The sequence below is a fragment of the Rhizomucor pusillus genome (genome assembly GCF_041956525.1).
Source record: "Rhizomucor pusillus strain CBS 183.67 unplaced genomic scaffold VTP01scaffold_1, whole genome shotgun sequence".
Classification (NCBI taxonomy): Eukaryota; Fungi; Mucoromycota; class Mucoromycetes; order Mucorales; family Lichtheimiaceae; genus Rhizomucor; species Rhizomucor pusillus.
In genome coordinates this window covers 1836469-1858336 of record NW_027192143.1, presented here as the reverse complement: position 1 = coordinate 1858336, position 21868 = coordinate 1836469, and the positions used below count along the sequence as shown (strand labels likewise).

Here is a 21868-nt window from a genome sequence, read left to right as displayed (position 1 = left end):
AATGCTGAAGAAAAGTTAAGCGCGATGCAGCAAAGATAAGTCAAGACTTTGGCTTTTTTACCAATGGAGGAAACGCAATTGGGGGAGAGCTTGTGCCCTCCTTGTATAAGCATTTTGGCCGAATCCCGCCCGCACAAAAAAGAAGAAAAGGCTGATGCATGGGCCTCTTGGCCGCCAAATTTTTTTCCCGCCGGCGCGTTTGCGCGCGCTGAATGCAAGGCATTTCGTACCGATAGCAAGTCCAACAGAAAAAGAAAACTTTTTATTGTATGCAACTAATTTCGTTTCTCGATAGTAGCAGCACACCAATCTGTCAGCTGGTTTAGACCTCCAAGCCATATATCTGCTGTAGGTGACAAGAAGGGCTCGATAATCCAGTCATGCGGGCAGTCCGGTCTTGTAATGACATCCACCTGGACGTGATCGCGTTGGAGACGGTTGATAAAATTCTCGATATCGTGGCTGAACACTTCGGCTCCACCGTAGGTTACGAGGACTGGACACAAGCCTTCAAAGTTGCCGTACAATGGCGAGACGTCTGGGTTCTTCAACAATGCTTCATGCTGTACTCCAGCCAATTTTGCAAGCTCAGGAACGTACCAGTCCACAGGCGATGCAAGTAACTCGTACGGGATGCAATCGGTAGCTGCCTTGGACTTGTACGTGGGTGATGTGTTTTCAAGCGTCACCCAGGGAGAAATCATGACAGCTCCAGCAGGCACTGGCAACGGCAAACGCGTCGACGAGCCCAGCGATATGACAGAATCGACACGCGAGTGATCGAGGAGATGAAGTAACGTCGTCGCTGTCAGGTTGCCTCCCGCGCTGTCACCACCTGTTTAGTGGTGATATGAACCCAAAAAATTTTTGTTTATCGTCGTTAGCTTATACCCCATTCTGGCACATCCATTATCAAACGAGAAATCAGTACGTACCAATAATAATTCTGCGTGGGTTGATACTCAGGTCGTTAACCAAATATGAGTAAGCAGCCATGCAATCTTCTCCGGGCGTAGGGTAGGTGAATTCTGGAACCATTCTGTAATCAACGGCAAAGATACGAGCCGAGATACCATGCTTCTTCTTGAGCCTCTTAAGAATATTGATGAATGAGTTTATATACATTAGCGAATGGCCTAAAAAGCAGGGCAACTCAGCATTCGTTTCGATAACGATCGGTTTCCACAATAGAAGCTTCTTACCTAGTCTGAAACCGCCACCTGGAAAACGCATTGTTTTACGTTAGCATGCCGTACCATACGCAGATCATCCCCACGTAGCCAATCTACGTGTGAACTATGATATCTACTTGCCATGGATGTAATAGATCACAAGATCGGCTTGATGAGCCGTTTCTTCCACCCATCCTTTCGGATACTGGTATGCATTCTCCATCACCCAGTGACCAGACCATTCGCCGTCTTTCTTGACAGGTACAACCCAGTTCCATTGATAGCCATACACGCGGGTCGCTCTTGCCATAGCAGCACGTCCTTTCAAAAAGGGCATCAAAAAGATTTTCCTCACTATAGCACAACGAGTTTTCAGGGGCAAATGCAGCAATAGCTTTTGAATATTCTTAAAGATGACATGAGCGGCTGTTTTAAAATTGAGCGCTAGTCATTGAGTACCATCTCGGTTCATGTCGCTCTATGTGTGAGCCTCCTTTTACCTAATTGACGTCCGTTCCTCGTAGCAACAAAAGCGCATAGCAACCCGACCACAACGGCTCGAGTACTGGGCATACCATACTTTAAGGTCTCAGACCGGAACAGAGACACCCAATCGCTCGTCATTCTGTAAGTTGCGTATCAAAGTATGGGATGGGCTTTGAGGACACTATTGTCCTTTTCATGTGGTTTGCAAAGCCCGTTATCGTTACACAGATGACGGTACAGAAATGGTCCTATTAAGGTCTGGTTATCGTGTGAGAATGGTACTTTTATTAAATGTATTGTATTCGTTGAAGATATAATTCAATGGAGAGGATAATGTGATAACCACCTTTAGGAATGCATCAGAGATGGAGAAAATAAACAGGGAAGCACAAACGATGAGTAAAATTTACAATGAATGGTATGTATACATGCGTTAGATAAGATGCGGATTCGATACTTGAAACGTGGTTCTATCGCTTAACACGGCCTAGCGATCCAGGTGGCAGACTGTTGAATAGCTCATGCATCTCGGCTTTCTCATCCAAATACTGCCACAACTCGTCGCTTGGCGACTTGCATGTGGATAGCAACTGATCGGCTTTCGCACCACAGTACTCCCACATCCAGGCCACGTACGCTCCAACGATGTCGTGCTTGCGACAGGTATGTGCTATCACCAAAAAATCTTGCAGTGGCAGCTGACGATATGCCTCAATCAAAGCAACTTGTGCCGAATATACGTTGTTAGAGAGCTCCGAGGCGATCGTAGAAATGACATGATCGTGCTGCTCTGAATCGTTTTCGTTCTGACTCGTGCTTGCCAGCTCAAGTAGCGTATGGAAGCGTTCTTTGGAGCTGATTCTTGCAGATGTTTGACTGCGACAGCTAGAACCGGTAAAACAGCCCGTACAGGTTTGACAGCTCATAAACCAAGGACGGAAAGGGAAAGAGAAGGTTTGAGTCAGCAATTTCTGCATTTGGGACTTGTCCCCACATTACGTACTTTTTAGAGACTTTTCCCCCAACATATACTTTACACCTCTTTTTCCTCCCTTTCATTTCCTGCATTTCAAATGGATCCAGTTTCTCGACGATTGCTCAAAGAGCTTCGCGATTATCAACGAGAATCGGCTACACACCCAGAGATCTTGGAATTGAGTCCCGAATCAGATCACGATCTTACAAAGTGGAAAGCACGGTTGGCAGGCTTACCGGATACACCTTACGAAGGTAAGAAGGCAGATGCTAGTATCAGCGCTTATCTGATAATTGGCTTTCAGGTGGTGTATTTGATTTATCTATTCAAGTTCCACATAATTACCCGATTCACCCACCTACAATTCATTTTACTACTAAAATCTGCCATCCTAACGTACATTTCCAGGTAAATCTGTAAACTTGACATCAAGTAAACCTGAAACGCTTAATGTTTGGGACGATGAATGATGTAGACAGGAGAGATCTGCTTGGATATTCTAAAGACGGAATGGTCTCCGGCATGGACTTTGAAATCTACTGTGCTCGCAATATCCTTACTACTCTCTAATCCGGAACCCTCATCTCCTCTAAATTGCGACGCAGCAAACTTACTTCGCTGCGGTGATATGGTTGGATACGAGAGCATGGTGCGCATGTATACCCAGCTGTATGCTCTAAAGTAAAACTGGTTCAATTTTCTTTTTCTTTTGTTTGCTATTTCTGTTTTGGCAATACAGTACAGTGGGAATAATATGAAGGCAGGGATAAGGTAAACGAGTTGTCATCATAACATGGTAGGGAGGAATGGAAACAAGATAATGAGAGAGAAAAATATGGGAGCGCAAATTAGCATATTTGGGGAACTGGGGCTGGTTGATGTGCTCGTCGGTTTTTGAGAAGGGTTGCATTATCCATACTAAGCTCAAACGGTACAGGCGCATTCTTGTTGTAATTATTATTTCTTTTGCTGATGCTTTTTGTGGTGGATGGTGCTGCTGATGGCGAGGTTGGCGAGATCGATGATGCGCCGGGTATGTTCTTAGAGGTTGAGGCGGTAGCTTTAGATTTTCCATGTTGTCTGAATGACTTTTCTTCGCCCATACGTTGGACGGCGTACGTGACGTCCAAGATCTCCTTGAGAGTAGGCACACCGGGAGAGAAGACATCTCTGCGGCCGAGAGAAGATGCATCTGTCGATAGAGTGGATGCAGTAGGCGCTAAAGTGGACGGAGTAGCGTTGCTGTTAACATTGCTTTGCAAAAGCTCGCTGCTTGGCGGCTCTGGCTTGACAAATGGTTCCTCTGTGACCCATGGATGTGCCAGGAACTGGTCAATAGTGTAGCGCTCGTTCGGATCAACGCAGAGCAAACGCGTTATGAGATCCTTTGCAGCATCAGAAATTGGGTCCCACCACGGACTTAGGAATGCATATTGGCCTCGGGCTACTTTTTCTGTCAATGCATGTATGGATTCATCGTAGAAAGGCGGGAAGCCGCACAGCATTGTGTACAGTACACAGCCAATGGCCCACATGTCAACCGATTTGGAATAGCGCTGATCCCGTACAATCTCTGGCGCAGTGTAGCCTACAGTCCCGCATGGAGTAAACGTAGAATTATCCCATATTTGCTTCGATAGCCCAAAGTCGGCCAGCTTCACAGTGCCAATGCCACCACCCCCGACGTCTTTGATGAAGATTCCTTCATCTTCCTTGTTATGATCAAACGCGTGCCGCACACGTTGTTGCGGTGGTGTGGGGATGAACGGGATTGCTTCAAAGAGGATGTTTTCCGGTTTGATGTCGCTAATTATTCTTTTGTGAGCTACTCGTAAAACCTGTGAATAAAGAACGGCATTGACATTACCGGTGGACTACACCGCATACTTCATGGAGATGGCGGACACCTTGTGCCACTTGAGTAATCACATGGCGGGACAGAGGTTCGCTGAAATATGTCATCTTGACTATGCGGTGAAACAGCTCGCCGCCATCGCAAAGCTCCATGACAAGGAAATAATTTTCTTTGGACTCAGTAAACTGGATCAACTGAACAACGTTGGGATGTCGAATGTTTCTCATGATTTGTACTTCTTTCAAAATATTTGCCCTCTACATCACAATCCGTCAGACTTTCCATATTCTTTTGAACCAGGTCACATATACTCTACTTCAGTGGCTCGGGGTCTCTGCTTCATACTCGGGTGCAGATGATTTTGCTGGGTGGAGAGCGTACAATGTCAGCCATTGTTTACTGTGTAGCTCTGATTAACGAAGAACTCTTACATTTTCCGTTTCTGCGTCAGGTTTTCGGACAACCTTGATGGCAACCCTCCGGCCTGTTCTCATGTCTCTGCCTTTGTACACATTCGAAAAGGCTCCACTAGCGAGTTTTCCGGGTTACTTGGTTCCATTGATTGCATATTTGATCTTATATACTTACTCTCCTAGCTTCTTAAGTATTTCGTATCTTTCCAAACCCACATACATGGGCAGTTGCGCTTTTCGTTGCTTCTCCTGTTCGATCAGCCGCTGTGCTCTTTCTGCCGTCTTTATCCGTTCTTGCTCTTCTTCAGATACTGTTGGCTTTTTCTTGAGGGAGGACATGGGCTGCAGATTGCTGGTATAATCAATCACCTTGACCTTATTGTCGTGGCGATATCGAGGTCCTCGTCGGTGATGCTGCTGATGCTGATTCTTCTTGTTATTGCTGGTGCCACCTGTTGTCTTTTGACGGAAGAGGTTTTTCAATTGTGCCAACATGAGCCTAAGAAAGTAATAGGAGAGCTAAAGAAAGAACAAGGCAGAGAGAGCGATCTGATGGCCTCACAAAAGGGGACAGGTCATAAATGTAGCTGCATTCAGCGGACGCAGAAAAAAAAAAGCGCATCTTGCTTAAACAAGTCAAGTTCATCATCTCTCAACGAATGACAACAGATAAAGCGCGAACAGAAATTTAGGCTTTGCCACCGCCCTTACCCTTTTGTGCAACTACATCGAGGCGTTTCATGTCTGAGTATTGGATGCACTTCAACATTCCTCAAACGCGATGTCGCCATACAAATATTTACTATAACCCCTTTGTTTTCCGTATATTTTGCCACAAGGAAAACCGAACACAAGTAGATAGAAAAGGGACATGCACAAAGTCAGCCGACTAGTCTTACACCGTCATAACAGAAAAGAAGGTTTAACTCTACGCAAGGAAGCTCATTTATCAAGAGGTTCATGCTCGTGATCGTATTCCTATGAAATCATTTTCTTTTTCTTTCCATCAGCGTGCACCGTCAGCAAATGCCTAGCTGGGTAATTGCCTGATTATTAGATCCATCTAGGAATACCACCGATAGACACATTATTAATTCAGCAAATAAATTCTGTCCACTGTGGAGGAAGAGGATACCACGAGGTCAACTCTTCAATGTGACTATTCTACAATGCCATTCTGCATTTTATCGAAACGTATGGGTAACAAGGGTGCCGGATACATGTCTTTAGGTTTCTACCAGAGCTTTTTGTGGCCTGAAGATTTAGAAGAATGGGATGGAGTGGGACTGGAAACGGTAGGCCGTTGCAAAGATTTCTGGGATTGATGCACACTTGAAGTGTATGGCGGAACCACGCTTCTTGGAGGCGGTGGCCGCTTATTGAGTGCACTGAGATCATCGACGAAGCGATTTGGAGTGATTATATGCGTCGATCCTATCCATTATTCGATTTGCATGAATATCCTGACACATGCTGGTTGCGCACACGGAGAATTAGAATATTACCAATATAGACATCGCGATCAAATGCTTGTGATAGCTCGTAAGCAGATCGCATTTCGGAGTAAGTCATTCCGCCTGCTATGAAAATGATGACGGGAGGTCCCGAAGGCGGTTTTGCAGAAGCCTAAATCATACAATAGTTAATTATATGTATATCATGAGAGCTGCTACGGTTGTTCCACTTGCCGATTTCGCCTTGGATTTCTTGTGCCATTGTGTTTTATATACCCTTAGCTGCAAACCTTCTTTGGGTGAGTGTGTAGAATCTCGTCGCAGATCGTCTGGTCGTGCTACGCGCAAAAGTGGGAATAAACTTTGATCGATGGTCTCTTTAACGTGTCCCTGGATTTGTAGTCAAAATATTGCTCTCAAAACCTCTGGTAAAACTTTGCAGAATCGTACCTCAACTACACGTTTGACTACAGGAACGTAACGCGATACTTCAAACGGAACATCTTGCTGACTCGCAGTGCTTTCTCGCTTCTTTCTGTGCCATCTAGACTTCTCGCCTTGCTTGCTTGCAGATTTAGACAATTGTACACCTAGCATGGACAGGTTCTCGATGGCATCCTTGTATTTCTTATCGAGACGAGCATGAGCCAGAAGTAGCTCCAGTTTCTCTGGATCAACCTTCTCCGTGGTTGCTAGCCAAATAAGAATAAGACGAGTTTTTACCATTTGACTATCAGTGATAACAGTTTGTAAACTTCTACTGTTTCTCTATTTTGCATCATCCTTCTTTACCTCGTGTAAGGATCATCCAAGATGGGCACCAACTCGTCTGTCAGATGCTTTGGTTTATTGCCGTCTGGAGTTTCTCCACACGCCATGTTCTATTGACCACGTTGGTTGTATGATGTGAGATTTTCTCCTGCAACTATGCAAAATGCTATGCATGCAACATACCTGCTCGAGGAGCGCAATGTCACCAAGGTTTTGATCTCGGAATTCATTCATGCAGTCAGTAGCAATAGTCATGTGTGCTGAGAACTGTATAATATTCATCAGCGTTTTCATAAATGATCTCATAGATAGAAGCTATCAATCTTGGTTATCTACCTTTGTCTTCATTTCTTGAAATTGTGGCAAGTTTGCGATCATATTCTTCATGTCATTTAAACTTCTGACCGTGTTTTGCCTATGGACCCAGATAAACAATAACTAACTGTATAGGACTTGAGCAGACTGTAATCAGACATACCCTCCGGCAGATGGTCCATGGTTCTCTGCCATAAAGTTGTTAAAGTCTTCGATAAGTTGTTCGGTTGTAATAGCAATATGAGAATGGCGGATTGAGGTGTAAACAGAGTCTTGATCATTCAGTGTTGTTTCCTGCTCTTTGCTAGTGCCGTCTTCTTGTGTATATTCGTACGTGTATTTAAGACCACTGGTTGTTTCTTCGACGTTCAAAAGATCAGCAACCATAGCCTGGTATGTAAATTCGTGCAAGAGAGGAGAAACAGGATCAATGGTACGGTCCAGGATAATAAGAGTGCCTGGTGGCATTGGAGGATCGTGCGGAGGCTACATTGCAGAGATACGTATCTTGTTCGAATTTTAGAATGTATGAAAAAAGATTCTTTGCAACATACCGGAAATACGGGATTGATTTTACAAAATTGGTCAAGTTGAGACTGTAAAATCTTTGCAAGGTGCCAGGGTATATTACGATTGACAGTGCCTTGTACATCTAGAGGACGGTGGTATCGGATCAACGGATTCTCTCCAAGAGAGACGCAAACACACAGTAACTATGACGGTGATGGTAATCAGTTACCTGAAATTTTTTTATCAAATGTTATCTTTACGATGCTTCTCTTTACCTGCTTTGCAATATCATCCAGATCTCCAGAGATCTTGCTTGCAGAGCTTGTCCAATCGACATCTTCCGAGGCGCCTGGCGCTTGGCCGAAAAGTGTGAAGAACTTTTGCTCATCGTCCAATGTGTACACAGCAGGTTCCCGAACTACGACGACGAGTTAGCACACAAACTGCTCTTTACTGTCCGTGGATTCTTACACGAACCTATGAAATCTACATATGTTTCCTTGAGGTTTTTAACATAGTCCCGCACGTTCGCCTCTGTCAGCCTCCGAGAAAGGTCTTTCAAAACATCATTTTCAAGGCCTGATTCAACAATGCTCGTTAAGATATTGAGAGTAGATTGGCGTCCTTCATATTGTAATCACCTTGTATAAAATGAACATGTGCTGCAGCGTACATTGGTCCGTCAGATCGCGCAAAATCATCCACAAGACGTCTGCAAGAATCTTCGCAAGGAGTCAAGATGTAAACTGCCTCGACGGTTGGATATGGCTGTCGCGGTTTCTCGATGTTCTCCACGACTGTACATGTCGTAGCGTTAAAAAGTGATTCTCATTTTTTCCTTTTCCACTATTGCACAATTACTTGCCTGTAACCTATTTCGCATATATAATGTATGTGCATATCAATACATATTTCCAACGACGTCTGCTATCAGGACTTACGTTCTCCTCCAAAATGTCATACATCTTGCATGCCGAGTTGAGGATTTTGAGAGATAAACTGTCTACGACGACAAGCTTCCATCGTCCACTCGGTTGCACCGCCTTGATGAGATCGAGGAACCCTGAATGAAGGGGAAATGGGCGTGATGAGCACGCTACTGCCATCGAGAACCTTGACGCTGCACAGTAATGAAATACATACGAGTCCGGAGGATCTGGTCGATGCCCCGAATACTGACCGAATTCGACATTAGACACGTCTAGTAGTGTTCGAGACCAGTCGTGTAGTTATGTTGCTAGAAGGAAGCGAGGTTGCACAGACTTCAGGGCAACCAGAAAGAGCCTCCGCTCCGCCTGTTTTGCTTGGATGATGGGTGAAATGATTGAATCCAGGAACAGCCTTCTTTCCTTCTACCGATAGGTATATACGATATTGACTAAGTGAACTGTTCCCGCTGTACTTTGCTTAGTTCCAGAAAGCTTATTTTTAAGCTTCTCAAAGTTAAGATTTCCGAGGTACGGTGCAAATTACGTGCTCTTCTCGTAAACTTATGGAACTACAATCGTTTCCCATTATATGTTCAAATTCTGAATATTAGACTTCTCATCGACGCTAGCTAGTCTCTGCTCCATATCCATTCTTCGACAGTATTATCAATATGAACAGCTTGGCTGAACCGTGATATTCTTGACTCAGCAGCTGATCATTTAATACATGTCATTCAGCTGCGGTCAGCGGAAAATACTACATTTGAGAATGTACATACTCTGCGAAGAGGGCGCGGAGCAGCATGTCGGCTGCGGCCTCACCTCCTGAGAAGGTCAAGTGCTTGCAAAGATGACTCATCCTTTGTAAACTAGCACAGCCTACAGTGGGGCTGACATTCTTGCTATCTCTTCTGAAACAAAGCGACAAAATCAACGCGGCATCCAAAAAAATTTTGGGATCTGCTGGCCTGAGGCACACCTACCACCACTCTTGCCAAAACACGTCGCAAGCGCAACCTCATTAAAAATCGTCACCTCCTCCCCACAACACCTATAAGCACTGCTCGACCATACAAAGCAGAATACCCAAAAGCCACTCAATAGACAGACTCAGACGCGCCTTGAAGCTCTATTGTTCTCCGAGAGTGTCTCAACACAAGAGAGTGTGATCTACGAAATCTCGATCGATTCATCGCTGTCCCAAAAACTCAGTCCATCTTTAATCGCCACGTACGCTCAGTCGTAGAAACGCTCGCTCTTTTGTCTCAGAAACGTCTTCCGTAATCAACCATGGAACAAATAGAACAAGCTGTAATCTATGCATTGGGTCCACAGGTCGATCCAAACTTGAAAGCACAGGTACTGAAACGCAACTTTGATGACAATATTAGCAACCCGCACCTTCAAAGCAGTTCTTTGAATAAGGATGCGGGACTTGCTACGTGATATCGTGTGATCATGCATGCTTATTAACCATTCGACACTAGGCCAATGCTTACTGCGAGCAAGTAAAAAATGCTCCAGAAGGCTGGCAAGTATGCCTTGAGCTCTTCATGAAACAGCCAAAGGCGTAAGTATTTTCAATATATTTCAACAGCTCGCGATATGAATTAATTTGTGATAAAGTGTGGCGGAAGCACGATTTTTTGCATTGCAAGTTTTAGAAAATACTCTGCAGAATCGGTATGTAGCTGTAAACAGATATATGCCAATTCAGGATCTAAATCGTCATATTTTGTCAAAGCTTCGATTCCTTGAATGCTGAAGCGGTCGAGTATATACGCCAGACCATGATAGAGTATTTGCGGCGAGAATTTGTAGAGAACACTGACGAGGTTACCGAAGAAACATGTAAGATTGAAGTGAAAATGGTTTTAAATTCCCATCTTGGAAGCTCACACTTGCTCTAAAGTTATTCGTAACAAGGCTGCTCAGTCATTGACACTCCTTTTTGCACACGTATACCCATCCTCATGGCCAACGTTCTTTAAAGACATTATCGCACTTGTACAGACGCCCTCAGGAACGCCCAGTCATGAAAAAGCAGCAGATTTCTTCTTACGACTTTGTATCAGTATTGACGAAGAGATTGCACGGCTTGATATCCCACGCAACAGAGATGAAGTTGTCCGCAACACTGCCATCAAGGATACAATGCGCATGGGTGATATACAGATGCTGGCGTCTTTCTGGTTCGAGCTTCTGCAAGAATTCCGGTCTCGAAACTACAGTATCGCACAGTTAGCATTGAAGAATTTGGGGGCGTACATTGCATGGATGGATATCTCGCTTGTTGTCAACGACCAGGTCATGAGCGCATTGTATGAATTGCTGGGTGACTCCAACCTGGGTATTGCTGCATGTGAATGCTTGACAGAGGTACATACTGATCAAATCAAAGATGAAGGAAAGGCATTCTGACTGCTGATTAGGTTGTTAGCAAAGGCATGCAACCTATGGATAAATTGAGCATGCTCCAGATGCTTAACCTGACAGATACTCTGAGTCGTCTTGATTTGGTAAGTGTAGTTTATCATATCAGTGCTTCTTGATACTTATGAATGCCATAGTCAGAGCCGGAATTCGTGGAGCATGTCGCCAGACTTACCAATGCTATGGGTATCGAACTTTGCAAAATCTATATGGATAGCTCTGTTCCTGCAGAGGGTAAAGGTAATGTAGGATACTAAAGAAAGAGATTTTTAATAGAAGCTCATATATATTCCTTAGCCGCCGCCTACTCGCTCATTGAACAGCTATTGCCGTACTTGCTCAAGTTCTTGGCCGATGAATATGACGATACTACCACCGCAGTTTTTGCATTCGTCAACGACATGCTTACTATCGTAAGTTCATTCAGGAACAAGAATGTCACTGTAGGAGACTGACTTGTAGCTCCACAGTTCAAAAAGCAAAAGAAGAGCATGCAGCCATTTTCGGCATCCCAGCAAGAATTTCTCGCTTCTCTCCTAAGCGTCGTTATCATGAAGATGAAATATGACGACGAGACGGATTGGGGAAGTGATGAAGATGAGCCTGATGAAGAGGCTTTGTTCTTCGAACTTCGAAAGGTATGAATTTACGAGCTGGAGACGAATTGCCTAAAGATACTTATTAGCTGTCTTCTAGAATTTGCGGATTTTCACGGATCACATTGCCGCTATCAACGAGGAACTCTATATCAGCTATGTTCACTCTGTTGTGATGGACACGTTGAACAAATTTAAGAGTGGCGTTCAGTTAGACTGGCGCACGGTAGAATTGTGTCTGTATGTACTGTATACGTACGGCGAAGCCTTGCCAAAAGGTGCTATGGTTTTTATTAACGCAAACGACCCGAACTCTTTGACTCCACTGGGAGAAATGGTCTCGGAAATGGTGACTTCGAGTAAGTTTTCAGGATGCTGCATAGAATTACTGTATGGACTAACGGTAATGCATGCTTGCAGATGTCTCTGCTTACTCTCATCCTTCTGCCGCTTTACAATATTTTGAAAACATATCCCGCTATTACCAATTCTTCGAACACCGTCCTGACCATCTTCCCCAAGTACTAGAGGCATTCGTCGATTCTCGAGGCCTGCATCATGCACTCAAACAGATTAGATCGAGGTGTTGGTATCTCTTCCACCGCTTCGTGAAGAACCTTAAGTCTAAAATGAGTCCCTATGTCGAGACCATATTGAACTCGATGGGTGATCTATTGACCATACAGGCTGAGATGCCTGTTGAAAGCAACACTCCAGATGGCATGTCAATCCCAGCAGCATCAACTTTTGACAGTCAGCTTTATTTGTTTGAGACTGTTGGTATGCTAATCTCTCTGGAGAGCATTGAAGTTATGAAGCAGACTGAGTATCTCAAGATTGTACTGGAGCCTTTGGTTGATGGAATTTCCAAGTACATGGAACGCGGATACAACCCGGAGGATGAGCTCTATCTGCTGCAGCTGCATCATTACATCATGGCTATTGGCAGTGTCGCAAAAGGTATGTATTTGTGACAGCTCCAGGCTAGAATTCATGTCAGGTTTCTAACATTTTCAAAAATAGGTTTCCCGAGCGCACCAAAGGAAAGTGCATGTACACAACCATGGGCTGTTGTATTCAAGCAAGCGACAGAAATCATCTTGAATGTGTTGCAGACCTACAGCCAGTTTGAAAAGATTAGAGACTCAGCACGATTTTCATTTGCTCGCTTTATCACATGCCTTGGTTCCGAAGTCCTTCCTTACCTCCCAGCACTTATCAATGGCCTGCTCAACAACTGCCAAGTTTCAGAATTGGTCGATTTCCTACCATTTATCGGTCTAATTGCGTACAAGTTCAAGGTAAGGCTATAAAGAACGAAATCCAGAAACTTTGATTAACGCGCCCTATTGCAAAGCCCATGATTCATAGCATTGCCGATGAACTACTTCTGCCCCTTGTAAAACGAGTATTTGACTTTCTGAACACCGCGCCAAGTGGAACAGACGAAGCAGTATTACTTAATGACCTTCGAAAAGCCTACCTTAATTTCATCATCAGTTTGTTCAACGCCAACCTTGAAAGCATCCTCATTAGCGAACGGAACATCAGCCATCTCAGCACTATCCTACAAACTATTTTACATTTCGCAAAAGACAACAACGACCCTGCCGTGCAAAAGCTAGCCTTTGTAGTCTTCATGAAGATGGTCACATCTTGGGGAGCGTCAGGATCCGGTGATTTCACGCAATTTGTGTACAACGAGCTTGTTCCTGCCACCTTTACCGTGCCTACGGATGCATCATTTAATTTGGCTGATGGTCAATCGCTTATGGTAAGCTTGTCAATTGCTCGCAGTGTAGACGATGTATTGCTAAACAGATTGCTACTAGGTGTTTGGAGAAATTAGCGGCATCCACAAGGCCTTATATAATAAGCAAGGCGGTGAATATCTCGAGTTCCTGAGTAATGTGTATCTACCCTCCATTTCGTGTCCACCAGAAACTGCACAGCGTTTCTGTCAAGCACTACAACAATGTGATAACAAAGATTTCAAAAAGTATTTCCAGGTAAGCTAAGAGCTGAAACTCATTTCGGGCTGGTCCTTATTCGTCATGTCTGTGCAAATAGTCATTCATCAGCGAAGCCAAGAGTTGATAAATTTAGACAAATAATGTAATAAAGTTTCCTTATTGCGAAATAAAACGAAAGACGAAAGAGTGGTCAGCAATATCGGAATAAGTAAATGTAGTCGTCCTCAATAACTAACTGAAGAGCTGTCCCCGTTACACGTACAAGGCGCTGCGGACACTCTGCTGCAATGCGCATCATAAATCCCAAAGTGGAAAGTTTTAAAGCAGAGTGCTTGAGAAGTTTCGTCACATGGACAAAAGCGAACGACATATTTCCTTTACCACATTGCCTACAGAGATTGTTGCTCGCATCGTTGCTTTTCTGCCATTGCAAGATCTGCTACAGATCGCCAAAGTGAATCCATGGTATTGGACGCTTACCACTTGGCCCATATTTCGGGCGATAAAGGAACAGGAAGTAAAAGGGCGCTTTCTTGTCGTAAGTTCACTGCGGCAAGTTTAACGAATGGAAAAATAGGACTGATAGTAAGCGCGAATGGATTAGCTGACGGCAGTTGGATACTACAGTGAGCGTGAATCGGCAGCTGCTGCAACCAGCCTTTCAAGGACAACTCGGGCGCTGGACGACCTGGACCTAATCTGTGCGCTGGACTCGATAGATCCAGCAACGCACACTTTGCACTTTTGTCTGCACGCAATTGACCCGGAGAACCCGTTTCAGGGCGATCCAAATACACAGTCAAAACAGCGTCGATTACCGCTACAATCGTCCGAGCAGGAGCGTCTAGCATACACCGACGTAGACGTCAAGCTTGTGCAAGTCAGAGACCAGCGGTTTGAGTATATCTTGGAACTTGGTGACCAGGTCATCGATTTAGGGGCTACAGAAGATGACGTTCCACTCGAACAACGAGACGAAGTATTGAACGAACAAGTCACCGTCGACTACAGCTACTACGGCCTCGATGCAATAGAATTCAAAGCTGTTCATGCGTCACCTCGATTGTTTGCTACAAGTGCAGCGGCAAATGTCGTTGTTTGTCGAGTATGAATAAAGCAGCGAGCCCTAAACTTTGATTTCCTACAATGATGGTCCGAGAGATAGATAAAATTATCCCAAATGTCTGTGCAAGATTATCCATAGCGTAAACAGTAACTCCTGTAGATTCCCATCCTGCCTCGTTGACTCGGGAGAGGAAAGATATGTATAAGAGGTGGAAAACTCCAAGGACACCTTGAGAGGATTGTTGAAATGGAAGGTACTATATCTAAAGCAGTTGTATAAAATTTAATCACTTCATTTAGAATAATCAGTTGCAATAACGAAAGGGCGGTATCAATGGATTTCAGCTGTTGCTATATCTCTAGAAGTTATAAAAACTTTCCCTTTTGCATATCCTGTCAACAGTTTTGTTATTTCATATCCTACAAATTCCGGAGTAGTATGTGTCGATTCCTATAGTTTGTATTGTTATCCCATTTTAACCTCGCTATATAATATATCAGCTCAGATTTATGTACGCCAGCTATTGGAAATCTAATTTCATGTGCTCAGAAATCAACGTTGCATATCCACGAGGTCTTGTCACGGCCAATTCATCTTGAAAAGGCACATCAGGGTTGCTCTCTGTTGCAACACTTACCTAAGCATCTATAGAATGCGAAAAGAAGTTTTTTTATAGTTCCTCTGTCTGTCAGCCACTTCACTGACCCTGATCATCAGTGTCTCCTTTTGTAAGAAAGTGTTACGCTTAACTTTGCTTTGAGGATGGACCAGAGCTATTCAACCGTGTTGAACTCTGAAGAGGATGATGGCAGATATGTTTAGCTATGTCGTCAGACCTGCGGATGGGAGTGATATCCATTGCGAGGTAGTAGGCCTCCATGTGTGGACACTGGATTCAATTTGGAAGGTGGGGCTCATATTTGTGGAATGACCGAGTTGATCATGACTCAAATTCCCATTTTCGTTGATCCTGACCAAACTGTTATCAGTTGAAGGCAGCGCTCTGGGTTTCCCCGCCGCAAAGAAGAAAGAATTTAATTACAGCGCAGGAGAGTGGGTGAGAAGAAAAGATGATCGCAACGAGCCAACGGGAGATGGTATCGTCCAATCGTGTGGCGCACGCAAACTAATTGACTTGTATATCCTGCATCGAGGACCTGCATCCGACTGTTGGCTGGTTTTTTTTTCTGATAAGACTCCCCGCGTGTGCAGCGTAAGAAATTTCCGTAAATGGTATCGTGGAAATGGAGACACAAACAGAGATTCACCGTGCCCACAATCGCTATCAATGAAAAAAATTCACTCGCTCTCCTTTTCTGCAACTCGTGTGATCAAGATTTTTTTTTCTTATCGCTAGGAGTTGGACAGCTCATGATCCAAAAGGGCATGCTTCTCTTAATTTCTTGGGAATCAAGGAATTGTATAGATATGTCTCTTGCGGTGCATATGTGCGGTGCTGCCGGACTTGGGCCTTAGCGGGTGCATTATAACGAAAAAGAATCAGGATAGGCAGATATACCCTGTACCCTAGTAGCTAGATCCCAACCGCGAATATCTTCAGCCTATAGGAAGCGACAATCATGTTACACAGGGTCCTAGGGAGGCGGTGGGCGTCTTATCAATCGCCAACCAAATCTTTTGATCGGATCTATATGCCCTGATGATAGTGTCGGTGGTCTTTTAGGTTTTTTTTTTTTTGGTTTTTTCCTTCCTTGTTCTTTCTTTCCCTTCCACCTCTCCCCTTCATGCCAGCATCCATCTCTCCACGCAAGAAGTCTCTTACACGTTGCTCAAAGTGCGAAATTGTATTCCGGCTCACATCATGGAGCCGCGAGAGCGGGCAGGGTCCTGTCTGCGATAAATGCTCTTCGTCCAGTGACTTAAACTTAGCATCCACAGCGATGAGTGCAGCGACTCTGAATCCAAATATCCAGAAAACTGGCCGCACACGAGGCAGAAAGCGTAAATCTGTTTCGCAAGAAGATCTGCCACAGCCTGTCTGCGCAAACTGCCATACAACCAACACGCCGCTTTGGCGCAGAGACGCTAGTGGAAGCACTATCTGCAACGCCTGCGGACTCTACTACAAGCTTCATCTCGTGCACCGTCCTGTCACGATGAAAACCACTGAAATTAAGCGGCGGAAACGATCGTCTGATAAGGCAAAGAAGGATATCCATAACAACAACAGCAGCAACAACAACAACAACAATAGCGCTAAAGTAGGCGATAATAACCCGCCTTCTTGCCATTCTTCATCTTCCTCGTCAACATCCTCCGCTGAAGAATCATCGGAAGAAGCAAACAACCAGCAACAGCAATCTCCTACTACATCGCCAACTCTTTCCGCTTCGCCCATCCTCTTACCTCCCCTCCAAAGACGATCTTCCTCATGCTCAACAGCGTCGTCCAGCTCAATGGGACGAGATACCCTCTGCCATCACACTCCCGAGATGCTCCGTGCTAAACGGCAAACACTCCAGCATGAAGTCACTCGACTCTCTGCACTCTTATCTGAAACGGTTTCGATGCTCAGCGACGTGGATGCAGCGCTGGCAGAGGCAACATCGTCCGGCGCCTCGGAGCCTTGCCAGCAATGCAGCCCCGCTCACAATCTCTTACTTTTAGCAAACGCAGCTCCCTCGTGGTCCTCCTCCGCTTCCCCGCCACGGCTTTCGGCGTCCCAGAAAGAACAAGATAACAACAGCGCTTCACGATACCCACGGTTACCACCCATCTCTTCTGTTGTGGCTCCAGGTGCCACCTTGCCTCCATTTGACTTTTCACTGTAAACTAACTGTAACAAATAAACATGTTATTTTTTTCATTATGATAAGGGAAAAAAGGAAGGATGTGATGTGCGCGCGTGATATTATATATGCCGGGTATCCTTGAGAACATTATCATGATTATTCGTCATTACATTTGTTGGCTTATTTATTGTCCTGTCCTCGGGTTGTCCAATGCAGTGATTCCTTGAGGAGATATCTGAATAACCGTCGCAGATAGCAGATCATCGTCGTCGTCGTCATCATCATCATCGTCGCTATCGTCACTGTTGATGTGGTTTCTGGTATGGCTGTCGCGAGGTGTACTATTCTTTTCGGTTGATGAAAGTTTCTGTTCCAACTGATAATTATCAAGCAACAGCTGGTACAGGATCTTGCGGCATTGGAGTTTATAGTCGGGAGATGGTTCCATGTGCTTCAAAGCACTGACAAACATGACTGCTGGAGGATTATCTTGATTTCCGTATCGGGCTTGGATGGTGGGTACCACTGCATTTAGGATTGTATCCCGTTGATTCATGATCAACGATGGATGTGACATGTCAGTTTGGTTGAATATTAGTATTAATCGTTCCCACCAGGCTTTTCGGGCATCACGCAGTGACAAGTGGTGATCAAGCTGGTCCAGCAGCGCATACATATGGTCTCTGAAACGGGAAATTTCGGCGTAGCCAGAAAATTTTTCTTGCATGAGTCTTCTATCTATACACGCTGTTGTTTTGGTACACTCACATTGATTTCTTCAAAGAGATAACAGCAAGAATGGTTGTTACATTCGTACGTTGGACTAGAAGTTCCACGGAAGCAATGTTTGCAGATGGAACGCGCTGGATAGTCACTGTGCTCGTTGTCTCGGGATCAACGGCCCACGGACAAGCGCTGGCACCATCGATGCCATTGTTTTCGAATAAAAGCTGACATACATCATCTACTTCGTCTTGGACCTGCCAGGATTTTACTGTTAGCGACAACATTGTATCTTTTCTTCTAATTGGTCAATTCACATTACCGTGCCGATGGTTACAGTTACAAAGTGTAGGGAGTTTTTACTGCATGTTCTCTCGGGAAATCTTGCATCTGCTGACGCATTCGGATTGACAGCTTGGAAGGACGAATTTACAGGTGAAGATACAGTAGATATTGAGGAGGACGATTGCTGCGGTTGCGTCAGCGGGGTGGGCGGTGGCCGTAGTCTCGTATCACGTTCGCGGCCGTTGTCGTTGCCGTCGTCGTAAGAGTGTGGCACTTCATATATCGTGACGGGTAACGAGATAGTCGTGCTTTCCGTAGCAGTCGTCCTTGTTGATTCAGCAATGGAGGATCGAGATTTCGTCGACCGAGTGGAGGCAGAAGAAGCAATAGAGTTGTGGTGCGATAAGGTCCCATGAACGGCGAACGGCGAATCGCTCGAGGCTGTAGAAAAGGGTTGTTGACTGTGATTCTATACAATGATTTACATGTATCAGGGTCTCCCGTCTGCAACGCAATTTGGATAAACATGTGTGGCGTTCCATGCGTAGATCAACTTGCCTTGTCCATAGATGTACGTGCGTCTTGACTGTAGACTATAAAATCATCCACGTAATCATCAAGACTCCATCGTGAGCTATTTGTAAAAGTCCGTGGACGATGCATGCTCTAAATCTTTACTATGGAAAAACCTAGAAAGGAAGAAGAAGAGAACGAAAAACGAAATCAGCACATAAAAGCGCGCAGCGTATTAAATGCGTTGTGGCTCAGATATGTATGTATGGTCGCACATGAGTACACTGTAATACCTTCCCCAAGGAAAGGAAGACCTCTGTATACCTCGTGTCGCAACCTTCTTTTATTTCTCCTTCAGAGAATGACTGGCCGCTTTCCTGTGCAATCTTCCAACTGCATATCAATGCCAATGTGAGCCTATCAATTTGCATTTAATGTGGACGAGGATCCACCAGTGGAAGTTTCACGGCACAACTGACAAGAGCTCTTTGTGCTTTAACCATATTGAGGTCTCTCGCCACAGCATGTACAATTTTGGATAATCTATCGTAACACCATCTTGTTATCCGCGTAAATCTTGACCAGGTTTCCGCTCAATCAAATGATAACTTTATATCTTCCCCCATACAATTCATCACCCATCTTTCTTTATTTATTCTTGCATTTTTCTATCGCTGTTGAAGCCATGGGTATAGTACAAGCAAATAGCAGAACCGATTTATTATTGGCGCAAAGCAAAGGAGGAAAAGGAGGAAGAGGACAAGGTGGAGGAGACCCGACTCTTAAGACTTATTCCTGCTATTCTTGCCACTAGTAGGTACGCAGAACATACGGCCTTTTTCGAGGACGCGGCATGTGCCATCGTCTAAAAGTACAAGGAAAGGTGGAGAAATACAAAACTCGATGGTTCCCGAGATGGCACCATCTTCATCGATCATGGTTTGCGGGTCAAATTGCTGCATGCCTTCCTGCACGGGTGGAATCAGGATATCAACTTCTTGACCTTTCATGGCAAACACAATATCCATAGAGTGCTGTACAAGTTTTTGAATCAGCGTGTCGTAGCGCTTTCCGGCATCGCTTTCCTCCTTGTCATGCTGCGCTATATATGGATATGCGTTTTTAAGATTGCTATACAAGTCGTGCGATGCTGTGTTGATTTCCTTGGTTAGAGGATGTTGTGGATCCTGCAACCTCGACTCGTCGGCTACAATACAGGAAGCCAACTGTTGCCGTAACCGTATGGCGATGTGATGGTCGGTGTCCCTGAGCCAATAGTCGAGTTTAGCGTAGTCCTTGACGACAGACAAGCCCGGGAAATCGTTGGGAGCCATGTGCAGCATTAAATAGTCCATTATATATTTCTCGGTCAGCATTCGAATACGGTTTAGTGGCAGCGGGCTGCCCATGCGCTCGATAGGCTCGCGAAGGTAGAGCCATAGGCCTTGCAAAACAGAAGTGGTCCTGACCGGGTCGGCGGTCTCTACAAAGTCGCCTGCCAAGGCAGAAATCATTTGTTTCAGACGTCGCAGTTTTTTTGCAATGGTATCCAAGTCGTCATCTGTTGCACGCAGAGACCGCACGTACTCATCGTAGCTCTTTTGCAGCTGCTGGCAGTCTTGTTGTCGCTGCTGTCTGCGCTCCTCCATCTTCGCAATACGGTCTGCCAACGCACTGTTGTCCAAGCGGTACTGCTGCCGTTCAATTTCTAGACTCTCGAGATAATGCCGTTGCTTTGCAAGCTCAGCTTTAAGCCGAGCAACCGTACTCTCTGTCTGGTGGCACGCGCTGCCAGCATCGTCGATGGATTCCTTACGGACCCTTTTCGTTGATGCGGAACGACGAATACTGTGTTGTCTGGAGGGTAGCGGTGTTACTGAAGCACTGGGAACCTGGTCGGATGCAACCGTGCCTATTTCGTTCAGACTCGGTTAGCTTGCTCCGTCTCCCTCTTCCAACCCTCGCCGCCACTGTGCACCTACTCGACATGATGAGGGAATCAGTGTGTGGATTGTCAGGAAGACCTAAAGCCGACTGCGTCGGATGATGGTCGAGTTGGGAATGTGAAGAGAGGTACGTATTCTCTGCCGAGGAACCGTGGCTTTGGCTCCACCTTTGTGTCGCATCATGGTTGTACACGAGAGTATTGTCGCTCGGTCGCGACTGTTCTCCTATAGACTCTAGCGAACTGTTCGTAGGTCGTCTATCCTTCTTTTGAAACAGCTTGGAAAACCGCTCCTTGGTCGTCTTTTTTGTTGTAGATGATGGAGGTGCCTTGTCGTCAAGGACTTCCTGCATGTCTCTGATAATTATAGGCTCGCCGAGAGGTGGATGCTCGTTTCTCATTATCCTCGTCATTAAAGTTTATGGATATAGCCTTGTCAGACGGTACATAGTTTGTGCGAGATGAGATATTAACTGTATGCGGTGAAAGCCCGTAGACAGACTCTAGTTGAGGAATGAGTGAGGAAAGAAGAGAAAGACCCAGTCATCTGGTCTGTTGCACCAGCCAAAAAGAGAGGTTAGTTTGTGTCACGTCGATCTTTCAATAATGATATACTGTCTTTTTTAGCTTCGTCTCTAAATTAGAACAGGCACTTGTGTATTCTCCGTCATCCTTTTGGGTTTACTGACTCATACGTAAA

The 21868-nt window shown here is 45.0% G+C and overlaps 10 protein-coding genes across 10 annotated transcripts; 4 read left to right on the top strand and 6 right to left on the bottom strand.

Moving 5' to 3' along the window:
- Positions 1-275: 275 nt before the first annotated feature.
- On the bottom strand, positions 276-1796 carry VTP01DRAFT_804 (uncharacterized protein; the record flags this gene model as incomplete). The annotated part of the gene is made up of 5 exons (XM_069387118.1): positions 276-835; positions 936-1136; positions 1203-1220; positions 1314-1598; positions 1673-1796. The coding sequence occupies 5 exons, from the start codon at positions 1794-1796 to the stop codon at positions 276-278; spliced, it is 1188 nt and encodes a 395-aa protein (XP_069245224.1).
- A 332-nt stretch (positions 1797-2128) lies between these two features.
- Positions 2129-2584, bottom strand: VTP01DRAFT_803 (uncharacterized protein; the record flags this gene model as incomplete). Its single annotated transcript, XM_069387107.1, has 1 exon — positions 2129-2584. The coding sequence occupies one exon, from the start codon at positions 2582-2584 to the stop codon at positions 2129-2131; it is 456 nt and encodes a 151-aa protein (XP_069245223.1).
- A 147-nt stretch (positions 2585-2731) lies between these two features.
- Positions 2732-3319, top strand: VTP01DRAFT_802 (uncharacterized protein; the record flags this gene model as incomplete). Its single annotated transcript, XM_069387096.1, has 3 exons — positions 2732-2888; positions 2939-3042; positions 3110-3319. The coding sequence occupies 3 exons, from the start codon at positions 2732-2734 to the stop codon at positions 3317-3319; spliced, it is 471 nt and encodes a 156-aa protein (XP_069245222.1).
- A 163-nt stretch (positions 3320-3482) lies between these two features.
- Positions 3483-5397, bottom strand: VTP01DRAFT_801 (uncharacterized protein; the record flags this gene model as incomplete). The annotated part of the gene is made up of 5 exons (XM_069387085.1): positions 3483-4440; positions 4502-4746; positions 4806-4853; positions 4921-5017; positions 5078-5397. The coding sequence occupies 5 exons, from the start codon at positions 5395-5397 to the stop codon at positions 3483-3485; spliced, it is 1668 nt and encodes a 555-aa protein (XP_069245221.1).
- Positions 5398-6136: 739 nt separating this feature from the next.
- Positions 6137-8627, bottom strand: VTP01DRAFT_800 (uncharacterized protein; the record flags this gene model as incomplete). The annotated part of the gene is made up of 12 exons (XM_069387074.1): positions 6137-6336; positions 6408-6528; positions 6591-6746; positions 6807-7086; positions 7149-7237; positions 7311-7394; positions 7464-7542; positions 7606-7928; positions 7997-8155; positions 8228-8370; positions 8430-8531; positions 8594-8627. The coding sequence occupies 12 exons, from the start codon at positions 8625-8627 to the stop codon at positions 6137-6139; spliced, it is 1770 nt and encodes a 589-aa protein (XP_069245220.1).
- A 1544-nt stretch (positions 8628-10171) lies between these two features.
- VTP01DRAFT_799 (uncharacterized protein) lies at positions 10172-14007 on the top strand (the record flags this gene model as incomplete). Its single annotated transcript, XM_069387061.1, has 15 exons — positions 10172-10240; positions 10369-10451; positions 10508-10564; positions 10626-10732; positions 10794-11260; positions 11314-11400; positions 11452-11554; positions 11612-11727; positions 11785-11952; positions 12011-12269; positions 12331-12870; positions 12934-13211; positions 13268-13684; positions 13743-13919; positions 13981-14007. The coding sequence occupies 15 exons, from the start codon at positions 10172-10174 to the stop codon at positions 14005-14007; spliced, it is 2955 nt and encodes a 984-aa protein (XP_069245219.1).
- A 225-nt stretch (positions 14008-14232) lies between these two features.
- On the top strand, positions 14233-14994 carry VTP01DRAFT_798 (uncharacterized protein; the record flags this gene model as incomplete). The annotated part of the gene is made up of 2 exons (XM_069387050.1): positions 14233-14421; positions 14488-14994. The coding sequence occupies 2 exons, from the start codon at positions 14233-14235 to the stop codon at positions 14992-14994; spliced, it is 696 nt and encodes a 231-aa protein (XP_069245218.1).
- Positions 14995-16694: 1700 nt separating this feature from the next.
- On the top strand, positions 16695-17741 carry VTP01DRAFT_797 (uncharacterized protein; the record flags this gene model as incomplete). Its single annotated transcript, XM_069387039.1, has 1 exon — positions 16695-17741. One exon carries the CDS (start codon positions 16695-16697, stop codon positions 17739-17741), a length of 1047 nt encoding a protein of 348 aa, XP_069245217.1.
- A 145-nt stretch (positions 17742-17886) lies between these two features.
- On the bottom strand, positions 17887-19373 carry VTP01DRAFT_796 (uncharacterized protein; the record flags this gene model as incomplete). The annotated part of the gene is made up of 4 exons (XM_069387028.1): positions 17887-18385; positions 18471-18682; positions 18748-19179; positions 19269-19373. The coding sequence occupies 4 exons, from the start codon at positions 19371-19373 to the stop codon at positions 17887-17889; spliced, it is 1248 nt and encodes a 415-aa protein (XP_069245216.1).
- Positions 19374-20005: 632 nt separating this feature from the next.
- Positions 20006-21581, bottom strand: VTP01DRAFT_795 (uncharacterized protein; the record flags this gene model as incomplete). The annotated part of the gene is made up of 2 exons (XM_069387017.1): positions 20006-21135; positions 21206-21581. 2 exons carry the CDS (start codon positions 21579-21581, stop codon positions 20006-20008), a joined length of 1506 nt encoding a protein of 501 aa, XP_069245215.1.
- Positions 21582-21868: the final 287 nt, after the last annotated feature.